Raw genomic sequence first — 13,340 nt, 5'->3', positions numbered from 1 at the left:
TCTTTCTTTTTTTCTGGAAGCGTCTCAAAATCAAAAATTGCCAGCATTCCTTTTAATTGCCAGATTGTGCAGCCTCAGCAGATCAGAGAGGGAGGGGGAGGGGGAGGGGTAGGGGGGGCAGAGAGGAACCTTGGCAGGAGGACGGTAACACACAGTGAGAGCAGGAAGGACACGGGAGGACTCTGGAGGAGAGCCGCAGTTCAAGTGGAGAGACCAGGGCCCGCGGTTCTGCTAGCATGGCTCGGCTCGGCTCGGCTCAGCTCGGCTGCTTGGAAACAGGGCCAGCAAGGACCAGAATGTGTTTGTTAAATTTTTTTTTAAATGTCTCACTTGCAGAATCACATTTCTGAAGGTACTGAAAACCCAAAGGCTTGTGAAAGTGTTGCCCCGCTGACGTTTCGCTGCTCGGTGGCCGAAGGCTGAATTTAAAGGGAGCTCGACGGCCGGCAAAGCTGTCAGCCACCGACTCTAACTCCGTCTCCTGCTTGCGTTTTGGCTTCGCTGGCTCTCATTTTGGCTCATGGGAGCCATTCTATGCACGCTAGGGCGGAATGAAGCCGGTGCAGTTTCCTGCTTTGTGGGGACTCGAGTTGTGTGTTTTGTTTCTTGTCCAATAACGAATGATTGTGTACTTTAAGTGATCATTTCACCGCCTACCTTTTACAGGGAGAGTAGCTGCGTTTCCATGACCTACTAGAATTGCACAAAGCTCAAATATCACAATAAAACCTGGTGATGGAAAACGGCTCAACTTCTCAAATATGGCTGAAAGGTTTTGGCGCCCTCATGAGGTGGTTTTTCACACGGATCCATATGGGGGAGGGGCGCTGTATCGCAAAAGTTCTACGCATTGACACGTCAGCGAACGCCACGTGACCAGTTCACTGACCAGTGAAAATGGCTCATTATGATTGGACGGAGGAGTAGACGGGCTATTTTTTCTTTTACAAATCAAAGAGTCTCAAAGAGAAAATATCACAAGCATTCTGGCAAACGTAATTCTCATAAAATCTCTGCAAATGGCAATTTGTACTTTCTCGTAATTGTAAGAAATATGGCTTTTATTTTGAAAAAGACTGTCACGGAAGCGCAGCTACTGAGGGCATTACGTTGAGGTTGACTTTGGGTTCCGTCTGGCTCTGCTAACTCCGCCCGCACCAAGGGAAACACGCCCGTACTGAGCCGAGCCGGGCCAGGCCGGGCCGGACCGGTAGAAACACGCCCTGATCAGAGAGTGAGTGTGTGAGTGAGTGGGCGGGGGGAGCGGGGGAAGGAGGAGGGGGGTCTGGTCTGGTTAGAGGAGGAAGGCAGAAGCAGCGGCAGGCGGTTTGGAGGGTTGGAGGTCTGGAGGTCTGGAGAGGAGAGGAGGGCAGTACCATTGAGGGCAGCCAGCCACGCTGACGACCTGGGCCGGCAGTAATCATGGTCAAAGTCTGACGAGGCTGTTGGAGATAACGGGGAGGCGGTTTTAACAAAGTGTGTTCACAGCACAGGCCTCCTCAAAGCATCAAGAGAGTGATATTAACGTGGAGAGAGAGAGGGAGGGAGAGGGAGAGAGCGAGAGAGAGAGAGAGAGAGAGAGAGAGAGAGAAGATGTGGATTTACTGTAGGCTTGGACACACAGACTTTCAGATTTTTTTTGCTGGAGCCCTGGAAAAGTGTCCAACCTGATTAAAATAGCTGACATTTCAGTGGCCAGTGGAGTTGGCCAAGAGTTCAGAGAGTTCAGTCTGCACGCCAGCTCAGAGGAAACCAATGGGAACAAGGAAATTAAAAAAAAACAAACCTTTGAATAATTCTTACTGGTTCCAGTGAGACCAGTAAAGATTCTTCTGGTGGAAAGTAAATTTACAAAAGTGCAAATGTTCATTTTCAGGTCAAACACAGGAAGTAACAGAAGGGAGTTCTGCCTGGTTGTTGCCTGCTAGGAGGAAGACGCGCCATCTAGTGGGCCATCATGGAACAGGCAGTGGCACTGAGACTTTTTGCAGTCTGTTTTCTCACCACTGGATGGCAGCGCGTCTTCCACAGAGGGCCTTTGAATGGAGAAATGTCACTGGATTTTATGTCGCCGCTCAACTTGAGGCGAAAATAATAATTAGAATAAAAATAATTTCCACAAACATCAGTGTAATTAAGACTCGTTAAGAAAATGATTTGAAGTGTAATTTAAGTTTTAACTTTTTCAGATCCTGTGCCATTGATTGAGGGGGAGGGACTTACTGTAGCCAGCCAATCACAGGAAACCAAGGTGTCTTGGCCTCAACTTACCACCAGCTGGGGCTAGATTTTGCAACAACGACCGAACACACACACGCACACAAACACACACACACACACACGCACACACACACACGCTCGCTCGCTAGGATGTCGGGACTCTCCCACATTATTTCCAGCCCACCGGTTTTACACTAATTGGCGATAAAAGAGAAACTGAATCCAATCAGTGGGAAACTTTGGCAGCTGACGTGAAGCGTCGAGAAGGAAGAGGAGGAGCAGGAGGAGCAGGAGGAGGAGGAGGAGGAGGAGTCACTCTCCACGCGCAGACCCAGCGTGGCGTGGCCGCCGTGCGCCCAGACAGACAGACAGACAGACAGACAGCTGAGAGCGCGGCGGGCAGCGTCCACCCGGTTAGAACCGCATGCATCAGACCCAGAGGCAAAGCAGGTGGTCGAGAAAGCAGGCAGGCAAGGAGGAAGCAGGCAGGTGAGGGGGGGGAGGGGCCTGGAGAGGGCAGCGACCACAACCAGAGACATGGGCAACATGGCTGCAACACACACACACACACACACACACACACACACACACACACACACACACACACACACACACACACACACACACACACACACTGAGGAGAAACAGAAAATACACAGATTTTTGTATCAGTGTGTAAACTTTAACACAAGCTGCTTTAGTTGCGCTACAATACATTGCAGGTCATATTACGCTGCTTCTTCAGCTGTTAACAGGCCACCTGCAGCCCCGCCCCCGCCCCCCACCTCCCCGCTTCGGTGACTCGACTGCCGAGTTCACAGGTCAGCAAGGCAGCAGGTTTTAGATGCAAAAGACCAAATGCAACACAACGGTGCAGAGGCAATAATGACTAAACTATGCAAACAACCCACTGAGGGGTAGATCCACAAAGCAATTGCGCGGCTTTTGCGGCAGAAACTCTGTGTAAACAGCGCCAAAAACTGTGATTCCGATCCACAGAGGGGACGCAAACGTGAAAATCAGCGCAAAATGAGGCACAGACTCATTTGAATGTATTTAAATGAGTCATTACGCGAAAAATGACACACCCCCTTCTATGCAAATATGCCTCATTCAAACAGCGGCAGATCCAGAAAGAGTTTGTGCTTGTGTCCGCGCGCAGTTTGACAGACGCAAACACCGCAAGCCAAAACCAGAACCAGAACCAGGCGCAGCTTCTGTCTGTCAAAGTGTTTCTGGCTTCTGAGTGAAACTTTCCTCTCTGAAAAGCCTGAAATATAAATATGGCTCCCCAAATCTTATATATAGATAGGCATAGACTAACAGTATATATGCCAATATTTTAGATAGGCTATGAAAAATACAAATGGTACTCAGGTGTTGGTGACTAATGCGTCTTGCGTCTTGACTTTCTTTCCATTATGGCAGCAGTCTGGTAGACGGAGGAGGCATCGTAATGCCAGGAGCACAGGAGCGCGTTTATCCTCGCAGGGGTTTCACTGTCAAACACACGCACTCACCAACAACCTTTGGCGCAAACTGCTCTCAGGTTGCCAGACCGCAACATTCGCACCTGTTTCAGGTGCCGCATTCGTGGGCGTGTTTGCGCCTGCATGTCATTAGCGCAAAAACCTTTGTGGATCCCCGCATCTGTGGCGCAAATTGCAGCCGCAATCCCGCCGCAAAACGCACCGCATTTTAGCGCTGCGCGCCCTTTTTTGAGGATCTACCCCTGATTATTATTTCTTGTTGCTGCGCTCAGAGGAATTGAAGTCATCAAAGTCAAGTCAACCTGGAGAGAGAGTCAGCAGGTCATAGTGACCACGGCCTAGGTCTGACTTCACACACACACAGATACATCCTGTGACAAACGACAACAGCAGCAGGACAACAAGAGCATCGGCGCAGCAGGAAAAAAAAGACACACACACACACACACACACACACACACACACACACACACACACACACACACACACACACACACACACACACACACACACACACACACACACACACACACACACACACACACACACACAGCCACGTTGCCCAGTGCACAGGGATCATTTCAACTGAAGCCACAGCCATTAAGCCATCAGAGCGCCCCACCGGTGGGCCTGCTGTCCCAGTGCAGAAAGGGCAAAGAGCGCCACCCCCAGGGGGACAGAGTCTAGGACTGTACCATCAGCCTGCCGCTCCTCATGCCGCCGCCGCTGCTGCTGCTGCTGCTGCTGCTGCTGCTGCGCCCACTGCTGCTGCCGTCGGAGTGTTTTGCGTTTGGCGTAATCGTGGTCAAAGGGCGTGGCCACGTAAAGAGGGGATGTGACACCTGGGGTGGCGGCCGACGGGTGGGAGGAGCCCAGGGCGTTCCCGTCGCAGGTCGACGAGCAGTTGAAGTCCTCGTCCGTCATGGAGGGCGGCTTCTCCCTGCCGGCCAATCACACAGCCACAACAGAGGGTGAGGGATTGAGCGAGCGAGCGAGCGAGCAGCAGGGAGGACGCTTCTGCTCAAAGCTCCACCTACTTCTCGTGAGTGCGAGGCATGCTGGGCATGCTCTTCTCCTCGGCCCTGGCGAAGGGCCCCGCCGCGGCCTCCGCCAGCAGGCCGAATAGCAGCTGGTGGTCCAGGTCGGCCTCCTCTGCCTCCAGCAGCTTCAGGATGGTGGCGCCCAGACGGAAGTGCAGCTGGGAGAAGAGGAGGAAGAAGGAGAAGAAGCAGAAGTAGAAGAAGAACGGAGAGCAGAAGAAGAAGAAGAAGAAGAAGAAGAAGCAGAAGAAGGAGAAGCAGCAGCAGAAGGAGAAGAAGCAGAAGGAGAAGCAGCAGAAGGAGAAGAAGAAGCAGAAGAAGAAGCAGCAGAAGAAGAAGCAGCAGAAGGAGAAGAAGCAGAAGCAGCAGAAGGAGAAGCAGCAGAAGGAGAAGAAGAAACAGCAGAAGGAGAAGAAGAAGCAGCAGCAGAAGAAGAAGCAGCAGAAGAAGCAGCAGCAGAAGCAGCAGCAGAAGAAGCAGCAGCAGAAGAAGAAGAAGAATAAGAAGCAGATGAAAAGGAAACAGAAGAAGAAGTCACTTTAACATCCTGTCAGACAGCCAGCCAGCAGGGGGCAGGAGCGAGCAGGGACCCGGCTTTACCTCCAGCGCCTCCATGGCCAGGTCGGGGGGGTTGTGGTAGTGGATCTTGCGGGGGTACCTGGCGGCCTCCTCATGCAGGTAGTGCGCCGCCTGCAGGCCAGAGGACAGAAGAGCAGAGCGTGAGCACCGACGCTGACCACGACCGACACCCACGCTGCCCCCTAGTGCCACGGAGAGGCCGAGCCGTGACTAAGCCCAGACATCCAGCCCTCCAGGAGAACACAGCGAGGGTGAAGAGAGGTGGGAGGGGTGAGGGAATGGAGGAGGGGGGAGGGGCTTCCCGTAGGCGGGTTATGAAACGACTCCACCGAGACCAGGAAGACGCCTCCAGGAGCAGAGCCGTGACTCGCAGCCAGGTCTCATCCTTCACACTGGGCCAGTAGGAGTCTGAAGCTGTTCAACTGCCGCAGCCAAAGGCTTCAGAGTTTCCTTCTAGAGCAAGAAGCAGAGCGCAACCAGGGAAGAGGCTTTTCTCCTGGTCTGGAGCTCAGAATAAGACCGTTTTCTATATGGACTGCAACCAAGACAGTCCTCTGTAATATGCAAGTGTAGTCCAATTTTTTTTTAAAAAAATGGTATAACTACACAATGACATCTAAATATTTAAATTTATTTATTAATATACATATTTATATCTGCATCTATATAATGAGAGCTTTGAAAAAACAAAGGCCTCAACCCCAAAACTATTAACTTACAAATAATAGTTGATTGATTAACTAATTGATCTATTAATTTATTGTTAGAGCCACACCACTTGAACAGCACTGAGAAAGAGCAGGAGGGCGCCCCCTGGTGACCTTTTGGTAGAGCTGCAGGAAGTCCGGTGGCGCCTGCTTGCGCTTCTCGGCGATCTTCCCCAGCATGTAGTGGATGAGCCACTCCTCCTCGTCGCTGTGGCACTCGCAGCGGGAGGCCGACTGGAAACACTGCAGCGACGTCTGCAGCATGGCGTCCTTCCTCTCCTCCATCTGCACACACACACACACACACACACACACACACACACACACACACACACACACACACACACACACACACACACACACACACACACACACACACACACACACACACACACACACACACACGATGTGTAATCAGCAACAGGAGACACCTGCTGGTAACTCCAGGGAGGATTCTCCCTGCCTGTCTCTCAATTCAGGCTCTGCATCCTTGGAAGGCTGCATTTGAAAGGAAGTTGCATCATAGCACTGCGTGAAGGCTCCTCCCAATTCCCAGAAGTCCGAAGCTCCAAATGCGTACTGGGAATGCGTTCTACTTTTAGCCGATTAGAAGGCTGCACCGCTACTATCCTTTGCGTCCTTCCCAGGATCCCAGGAGCAGCACGCAAAGCATCCTGGGATCCTGGGAAGTCAGCTGAAATTAGTGCCATCTACTGGTAAAGACACGACATATATTACACGACGCGGGTTGGGTTGGTCCTTCTGGGCCGGGTCCTTGGAGAACGCTTCCTTCAGACGGAGGACGCTTCCTTCTAAGGATGCAGAGCCTGAATTGAGACACAGCCCCTCCGTCCTCCCTCCTCAGGGTCGGCACACAGGAAGTGACCCACCCCCCCCCTTACCTGCTGGACCACCTCGGCGGGCAGCTCGCTGCGCCACTGCTTGAGCTGGCGCGAGGCGAAGGAGTGCAGGGCGTAGGAGATGGTGCCGTACTCGATCCACAGCGACAGGTTGGAGCCGTCGATCTGCAGCGCCCGCTTGAAGCAGTTGAGCACCGCCTGCGAGTGCTTCCAGATGGGCACGTCGCTCTTCAGCTCGTTGGAGTTGAGCTTCTCCTGGATGCGGCTGGCGCGCGCCAGGGCCATGCCGGCCCAGGAGTCGAACCTGCGGCAAGCGAGAGAGAGAGAGAGAGAGAGAGAGAGTAAGTGAGTTGGCGGTGGGGATGGAGGCGGAGCATCAGCGGCAGCCACAGAGAGAGAAGGGAAGCACCTCTGGGGACACACGCAGATGTCATGCATGTAGAACTTGATGGCCTTGGACTGCTCCTTGTTCTTGAAGTGGTAGTCGGCAAGCAGGTAGTACATCTCGTCAATGATTGGAGGAGCTGGAGGGCTGCCCTCGGGGAGGCTGGGAGTCTGAGAACAGCACACACACACACACACACACACACACACACACACACACACACACACACACACACACACACACACACACACACACACACACACACAGTTCAACATTTATTCAGGCTCAGGTTGCACAAGAAGATGTAATATGAATCAAATGTCTGCGTTTTCAGTGATTTTTCAAAATAGAAACTTGAAAAAAAAAAGACTGACTGACTAAGTAACTGACTGACTGACTGGCTGACTATGCGACTGGCTGACTGACTGACTGACTAAGTAACTGACTGACTAACTATCTGACTGACTATCTGCCTGACTATCTGACTGGCTGACTGACTGACTGACTATCTGCCTGACTATCTGACTGGCTGACTGACCTTCTCGGTGTCGTCCTCGATGTAGGCCGCCACCTCCTCCATGGTGAGGACGGGGGTGTGGCTGGGCGGGGCGATGCCGGCGAAGCGCCGCAGCAGGTTGGCCAGCTCGGCCGACACCGTGCTGGTCTTGTAGCTGTCGAACTCAGGCAGCGACTTGGGCTTGAAGTAGCGGAACAGGAAGAGGGCGTCGCTCCACAGCAGCTCCACCTGCAGGGCGGGGGAACAAAGTCGTCAGTGAAAATACAAAAAGAAAAAAGAAAAAGGTTATTACATTACAAGAACAAACCAGACCTCAACACGGCTTCAGTGCACCTCAACTGTTGCATCATATGTGTTTTGAGTTGTGTATCAGAAGCGAGGAGACAAACAGCAGACGCTCCGCTCACACCCCCCACTCAGCCAATTAATGCCGTTTAGCCATTAATGCCATTTCCCGGCCTCAGTCTATTTCAATGACGGCACCGTGGGCAGCAGCGTCGACATGACAACATTATCATCATCAGGAGGAGGGGGAGGAGGAGGAGGAGGCTCATTTCCTGTTCCGCTCAAAACACTCCGAGTCCAACAACAGCCCGGCTGGTGGAGACACACAGCTTCTCCACCCACCACAGGCTTCTAAAGACGACCATGAAGCAGTCCGTCCGTCTGTCATCTGCTGTTTTCTGCTCTTCTTCAGAGTTTCAACCATCACGTCACGAAAGAAAAGAAAGATGTTTGTGGTTAAAAAATAAAAATAAAGAAAAAGGGGGGGAAAAAAAGTTCCTAGAACCTTTAAAATGACGGAGGTGCAATCGATGCTCTGTTTTAGCTTCTAACCACTAGATGGCAGACTTAGCTGAAAACAGGAACGAGGACCATAGTGCAAAGTCACTGAAGAGAGCAGAGAGGTGCAGAGTAAATGAATACACACTGCATCCCTGTTGAGGGCTTTGTTTCTGTATCAATCAATCAATCATTTAACACTGGTCAATGGTTCTATAGTGATGGTGTTGCTGAGAAAGCCCCTCCCCTCTGTCGCCAGCCATCCTTCACCAGCTGCTGCTCCACTTTCCACAAAGTCTCCCTGTTTTGTTTGGAAATGTGTGACATCACAAAGGGGTGCCGGGAACCTCCCCCAGCCAGTCCAGCCTGACTCAGACAGCGGGTGCTTGGCTTGACGAGCTGTGTGTGAGTGAGTGTGAGTGTGTGGCTGTGTCTCAATTCAGGCTCTGCAAAGCATCCTGAGATCCTGGGAAGTCGGCTGAAATTAACGCCATCGACTGGCAAAGACACTTCGTATAAATGTATTCAGTTTTTAACGTAGGGTTTATCGTTAGATGGCGAACCAATGGTTAGCTTGATGCTATGAAAACGGGTCCTTGGGAGGACGCTTCCTTCCAAGGATGCAGACCATGAATTGAGACACAGCCCAGGTGTGTGTGTGTGTGTGTGTGTGTGTGTGTGTGTGAGAGAGACCTGCGGGGACGAGTGCTCCTCCAGGTAGCGGGCCTTGCTCTTCTTGCTGGGGTAGGCGTAGAGGCAGAAGACGCATTGCTCCAGCGCCATCTCCAGCTCCTCCCGATAGGGGTGCGAGTCGTTCTTGGAGGCCGAGATCAGCTCCTCCTCCAGCACCCGCAGCTGCACCAGCAACAACAACACAGCCACTTTCAATGACCCTCTGTCTGCCTGTCTGTCTGACCACCTGTCTGTTTGACCACCTGCCTGTCTGTTTGTCTGACCCTCTGTCTGTCTGTCTGCCTGTCTGACCCTTTGCCTGCCTGTATGTCTGACCCTCTGTCTGCCTGCCTGCCAGCCTGTCTGACCCTGTCTGTCTGTCGGACCCTCTGTCTGTCTGTCTGCCTGTCTGACCGTCTGCCTGCCTGCCTGTCTGTCAGACCGCCTGCCTGCCTGCCTGTCTGTCTGACCCTTTGTCTGCCTGTCTGACCCTCTGTCTGCCTGTGCTGATACAACTAAAACTTCCCCAACAAGAAACTCACGTAGAACTTTAGCAGCGCGCCGTCGGAGCTGCAGCACAGGCTGCGGCGGCCCAGGTACTCGTGCGCCGTGTTGAGCAGCATAAGGGAGGAGGGCAGCATGGGCGAGTCTGAGTCATCTGCAGGGGAGAGAGGGAGAGAGGCCCCAGGGCTGGCAGTCAGGCAACGACGACAACAACCAGCCACAACAACCCACAGGGGGCGCGACAGTGGGCGAACCTTCGTCGTCCCCGACGGACATGTGCTGGCGGAGCAGGCAGTCGAAGGCGGCCTCCTCATGCTGGATGAGGCGGTGCAGGATGATCCACGGCACCACCGAGAAGAAGTAGGGCTCCTTGGGGTCGTCCGAGGTGCTCATGCTCAGGTCGATCAGCTGAGAGGGAGCAAAGTGACTTTAGACAGCACGCCACAGAGCAGCGCTCCAGGCTCATTCTTTTATTTCTATTAGAAGCAGCAGTGGCGCCCCCTAACTTAAAATTTCAGGGGGTTCATGCAGAAAATCTAGGGGGCGTACCGCAAATAACGGACGTGCAAAGTCAAATGTTCGCATTTCGTCTCATTGTCGCTGTATTAGTGGTCAACACGTTGGACAATGAACGCAGAAAATATAATTTTATTTTCTACAAAACTTCTGACCTGCAAAAAGATCAGAAGTTTGTCAGCAACAAAATGTTTTTAATAATAGTTGTGGGTTTGTTGCGGTGCTGCGTTTGTGCAGCGCCAGAGGCGGCTCCGCCCACCTGGATGAGGTTGTTGGCCAGCCGCGCCATGCTGGAGAAGTGCGGCACCTTGTCGAGGAGCTGCGGCTCGCCGGCGAAGCTCGACTCAATGCCCTCCAGCAGGCGGCGGATGGTGCACACCCACTCCTCCTTAGTGGGCGGGCCGCTGTGGGGGGCGGAGTTGAGCTGCTGCAGGGCCTCGTTGAGCGCCAGCTCGCTGCACTCCAGACACAGCTGGAAGTCGTCCAGCTTCAGCAGCGAGTTCTGCAGCAAAGACACAGAGGGAGTCGTTCAGTCCGTCAGTTTAGGGGGCGAGCGAGCGCCCCGCCCGGTCCGGTCCGGTCCGGTCAGGACAGACAGACTCACCTGCAGCAGCAGCAGCTGGGCGGGACGCTCCGGCGCCGAGCTCACAAACTCCAGACTTTTGGTCCTGCTGCCGTAGTTGAGCGTGGGCTGCAGCAGACGCACCACCGAGTCAAAGTCCGAGGCCTCGAAGAGCCGCTGGATCTCCTCCAGGGACTGACAGCGCTCCAGGGACTTGAGCCGCTTGTCGATCTGAGGAGAGACACACAGACAGACAGGAAGACAGACAGGCAGACAGACAGACAAAGGGTCAGACAGACAGAGGGACAGACAGGCAGGCAGACAGGCAGACAGAGGGTCAGACAGACAGGCAGGCAGGCAGGCAGTCAGACAGACAGACAGACAGACAGACAGGCAGACGGTCAGACAGAGGTATCGATTGCTCCATTGTGCTGAATGAGAGATGCACAGTTTCCAGTGCAACGTTTGCAGATACAAATGTTGCAAAGACAAACACAGATTAGAGCTTCCATCAGGACCACACACAAGTGAGGACAGTGTGTGTGTGTGAGTCAGTGTGTGTGTGTGTGTGAGTCAGCGTGTGCACCTCCTCCACTGAGATGGCTGCGTCAGCTCTCAGGTTGGGCAGGCTGATGGTGTAGGCTTTCCCCTCGGGACTCTTGGCTTTGCTCTGCAGGAGGCCAACGCAGACGTCGTAGCTCTCCAGGGCCGGCTCCATGTCTCCCTGAGAGGACGAGGAGGACACAAAACATCTTCTGCAGCTGCCTCCAACACAGAGGTGGCGGCGGCAGGAGGCGGCAGGAGGCCTGGAGTCTACCTGCAGGGCCTGGAAGCGGGCCTTCAGCCAGTAGACGCGCACCATCGCGTCCAGCCAGTGGTCCTCAAACAGGTCCTTCTGGCAGGAGCCCAGCGCCAGCAGCAGCAGGTCGGCCTGGAAGTTCTGCTCCGAGGACTCCAGCTCCTCCTCGTCGGTGCCGGGACTGAGGCTCCTGCTCCCAGGAGACGCTGCGCCAGAGAGGAGTCGTGAGTCGCTCGGCAAGTCAGTCAGTCGGTCAGCGTCTCTGCGGGTCACTCACCCGTCTTCCCTTTGGTCAGGGACCACTGCTCCAGCTGCAGCTCCATGCAGGCTAGACTCATGGTCAGCATCTCCTGCACACAGCAGATGTACCCACATCAGGTCGGCGGAGAAATCTCACAGATTCTTTATGATTCATTTCTGGTTATTCCTTCTTGGTTGGTTTGCTGATGCATTGTCCAACCAAGATGCCTGATAGAATGTGTATTACATAATAATAACAACAACATCCCAGTGGTTCTTCTTCAGATGGAGGTTCCAGGGCTCTGCAGAGTCACTCAATCAACCCTGGAGGTTAAGCTTTTTCATTCTGTTACCCGCAGGTGTTGGTCGTTTCCGTCCCTGAGCAGGGGGTTGGGCAGCCCCATGCTGTGCTTCCTCCAGGCCTGATGGACCTCCAGCACCACGGCAGCCAGCCCCCGAGGCCACTCCTCCAGGAACCTGCGGCCCACCGCCTTCAGGTAGCGCATCATCAGCTCCAGCACGCCGCCGTTGCTCATGTTGGCCAGCAGGAAGTCGTGGACGTCCTTTTGCTCTGGTGGGACGAGGGAAGAGAGGGGGGAGGGGACAGACGGGAGGTGAGTCCGGCTGAAGAACCAGGCTCGTGGACGACCTGCAGGTGAAGGTCAAGGTCCTACCAGACTCCATGTACTCCAGCGAGCCGGCGGGCAGCAGCCCCGCCCCGTGCAGCGGCTGCAGCTCCTCCTTGCCGTGGCTCTGCGTCTCCAGGTTGCTCAGACTCTCGTCGTCATTGTCGGGGTCGAAGTTCTTCAGCCTGCAACACAGCGGGAAGGTGAGGGTGGAGTACCGGGGCTCCCCTGCTCACTTTTAACTGACAAAACTTCTTTTCTGCTACTTTTCCACAATCTCGCATCAACTTTCCTTGGCTTTAACCGCATCCTTTAAATAATGAATGTTCATACCTAAAAACAATGCCATCTTTTGCCAGTAGGTGATCAATGAGACCAGGCCTGGGCAAACTACGGCCTTGTTCTGTCCACGAGACGCAGGAGCAGTGCAACGCGTTCTGTGTGTCTACAAGGTCAAATTTCACGACCTTTTCAGTCATTTCACAAAACTCCAAAGACTTCTCCAGGTTTTCTATGACTGTGGGAACCCTGCGGGTCCTCTGTAGGACTCCTCCCTGGCCTGACCGACCTCTCCGAGCCCGGCACGGCTCGGCGCCCCCTACCTGGACGGCAGGTACTTGTAGAGCAGCTCCTGGAAGTCGATCTTCTCCTCCTTCTTGCACTTGGTGTTGCGGACGCGAGCCGAGCGCCTCTTAGCCGTCTCGCCGCTGTCCTCCAGGCCACGCCTCCTCTTGGGAGCCTTCTTGGCCTTGTCAGCGGCCAGCGACAACTCCAGGGCCGTGGCTGGACATATACATATATATATACATATATATATATGTAAATATATATGCACACACA

At 53.7% G+C, this 13,340-nt stretch overlaps 1 protein-coding gene and 1 long non-coding RNA gene across 3 annotated transcripts in view; one reads left to right on the top strand and one right to left on the bottom strand.

Moving 5' to 3' along the window:
* cabin1 (calcineurin binding protein 1) overlaps positions 1–13,340 on the bottom strand; it is a 34,005-nt gene that overhangs the window by 16,072 nt on the left and 4,593 nt on the right. Inside the window, exons 10-28 of one of the 2 annotated variants that reach the window (XM_076025623.1) lie at positions 13,103–13,283; positions 12,552–12,685; positions 12,228–12,448; positions 11,912–11,984; positions 11,653–11,840; positions 11,422–11,559; positions 10,878–11,066; positions 10,533–10,775; positions 10,012–10,165; positions 9,796–9,911; positions 9,275–9,436; positions 7,820–8,026; positions 7,306–7,451; positions 6,939–7,200; positions 6,151–6,321; positions 5,351–5,440; positions 4,748–4,908; positions 4,406–4,650; positions 1,377–1,442 (exon numbers count right to left, since the gene is read on the bottom strand). In XM_076025623.1, the coding sequence (XP_075881738.1) occupies positions 1,377–1,442; positions 4,406–4,650; positions 4,748–4,908; positions 5,351–5,440; positions 6,151–6,321; positions 6,939–7,200; positions 7,306–7,451; positions 7,820–8,026; positions 9,275–9,436; positions 9,796–9,911; positions 10,012–10,165; positions 10,533–10,775; positions 10,878–11,066; positions 11,422–11,559; positions 11,653–11,840; positions 11,912–11,984; positions 12,228–12,448; positions 12,552–12,685; positions 13,103–13,283 (3,147 nt within the window). The remainder of the gene's footprint in view (positions 1–1,376; positions 1,443–4,405; positions 4,651–4,747; positions 4,909–5,350; positions 5,441–6,150; positions 6,322–6,938; positions 7,201–7,305; positions 7,452–7,819; positions 8,027–9,274; positions 9,437–9,795; positions 9,912–10,011; positions 10,166–10,532; positions 10,776–10,877; positions 11,067–11,421; positions 11,560–11,652; positions 11,841–11,911; positions 11,985–12,227; positions 12,449–12,551; positions 12,686–13,102; positions 13,284–13,340) is intronic. The other variant, XM_076025624.1, reaches the window with a different exon arrangement.
* On the top strand, positions 12,311–13,115 carry LOC142887781 (uncharacterized). Its single transcript, XR_012926594.1, has 3 exons — positions 12,311–12,448; positions 12,552–12,703; positions 13,007–13,115. It is a non-coding gene; the product is annotated as an uncharacterized LOC142887781 (long non-coding RNA).

The sequence above is a fragment of the Nelusetta ayraudi genome, unplaced genomic scaffold (genome assembly GCF_046127955.1).
Source record: "Nelusetta ayraudi isolate G7.1 ecotype Tasmania unplaced genomic scaffold, CSIRO-AGI_Nayr_v1 ptg000018l, whole genome shotgun sequence".
Lineage (NCBI taxonomy): Eukaryota > Metazoa > Chordata > Actinopteri > Tetraodontiformes > Monacanthidae > Nelusetta > Nelusetta ayraudi.
The sequence above is the reverse complement of the archived record's forward strand: the minus strand, read 5'-3'. Positions and strand labels throughout refer to the sequence as shown.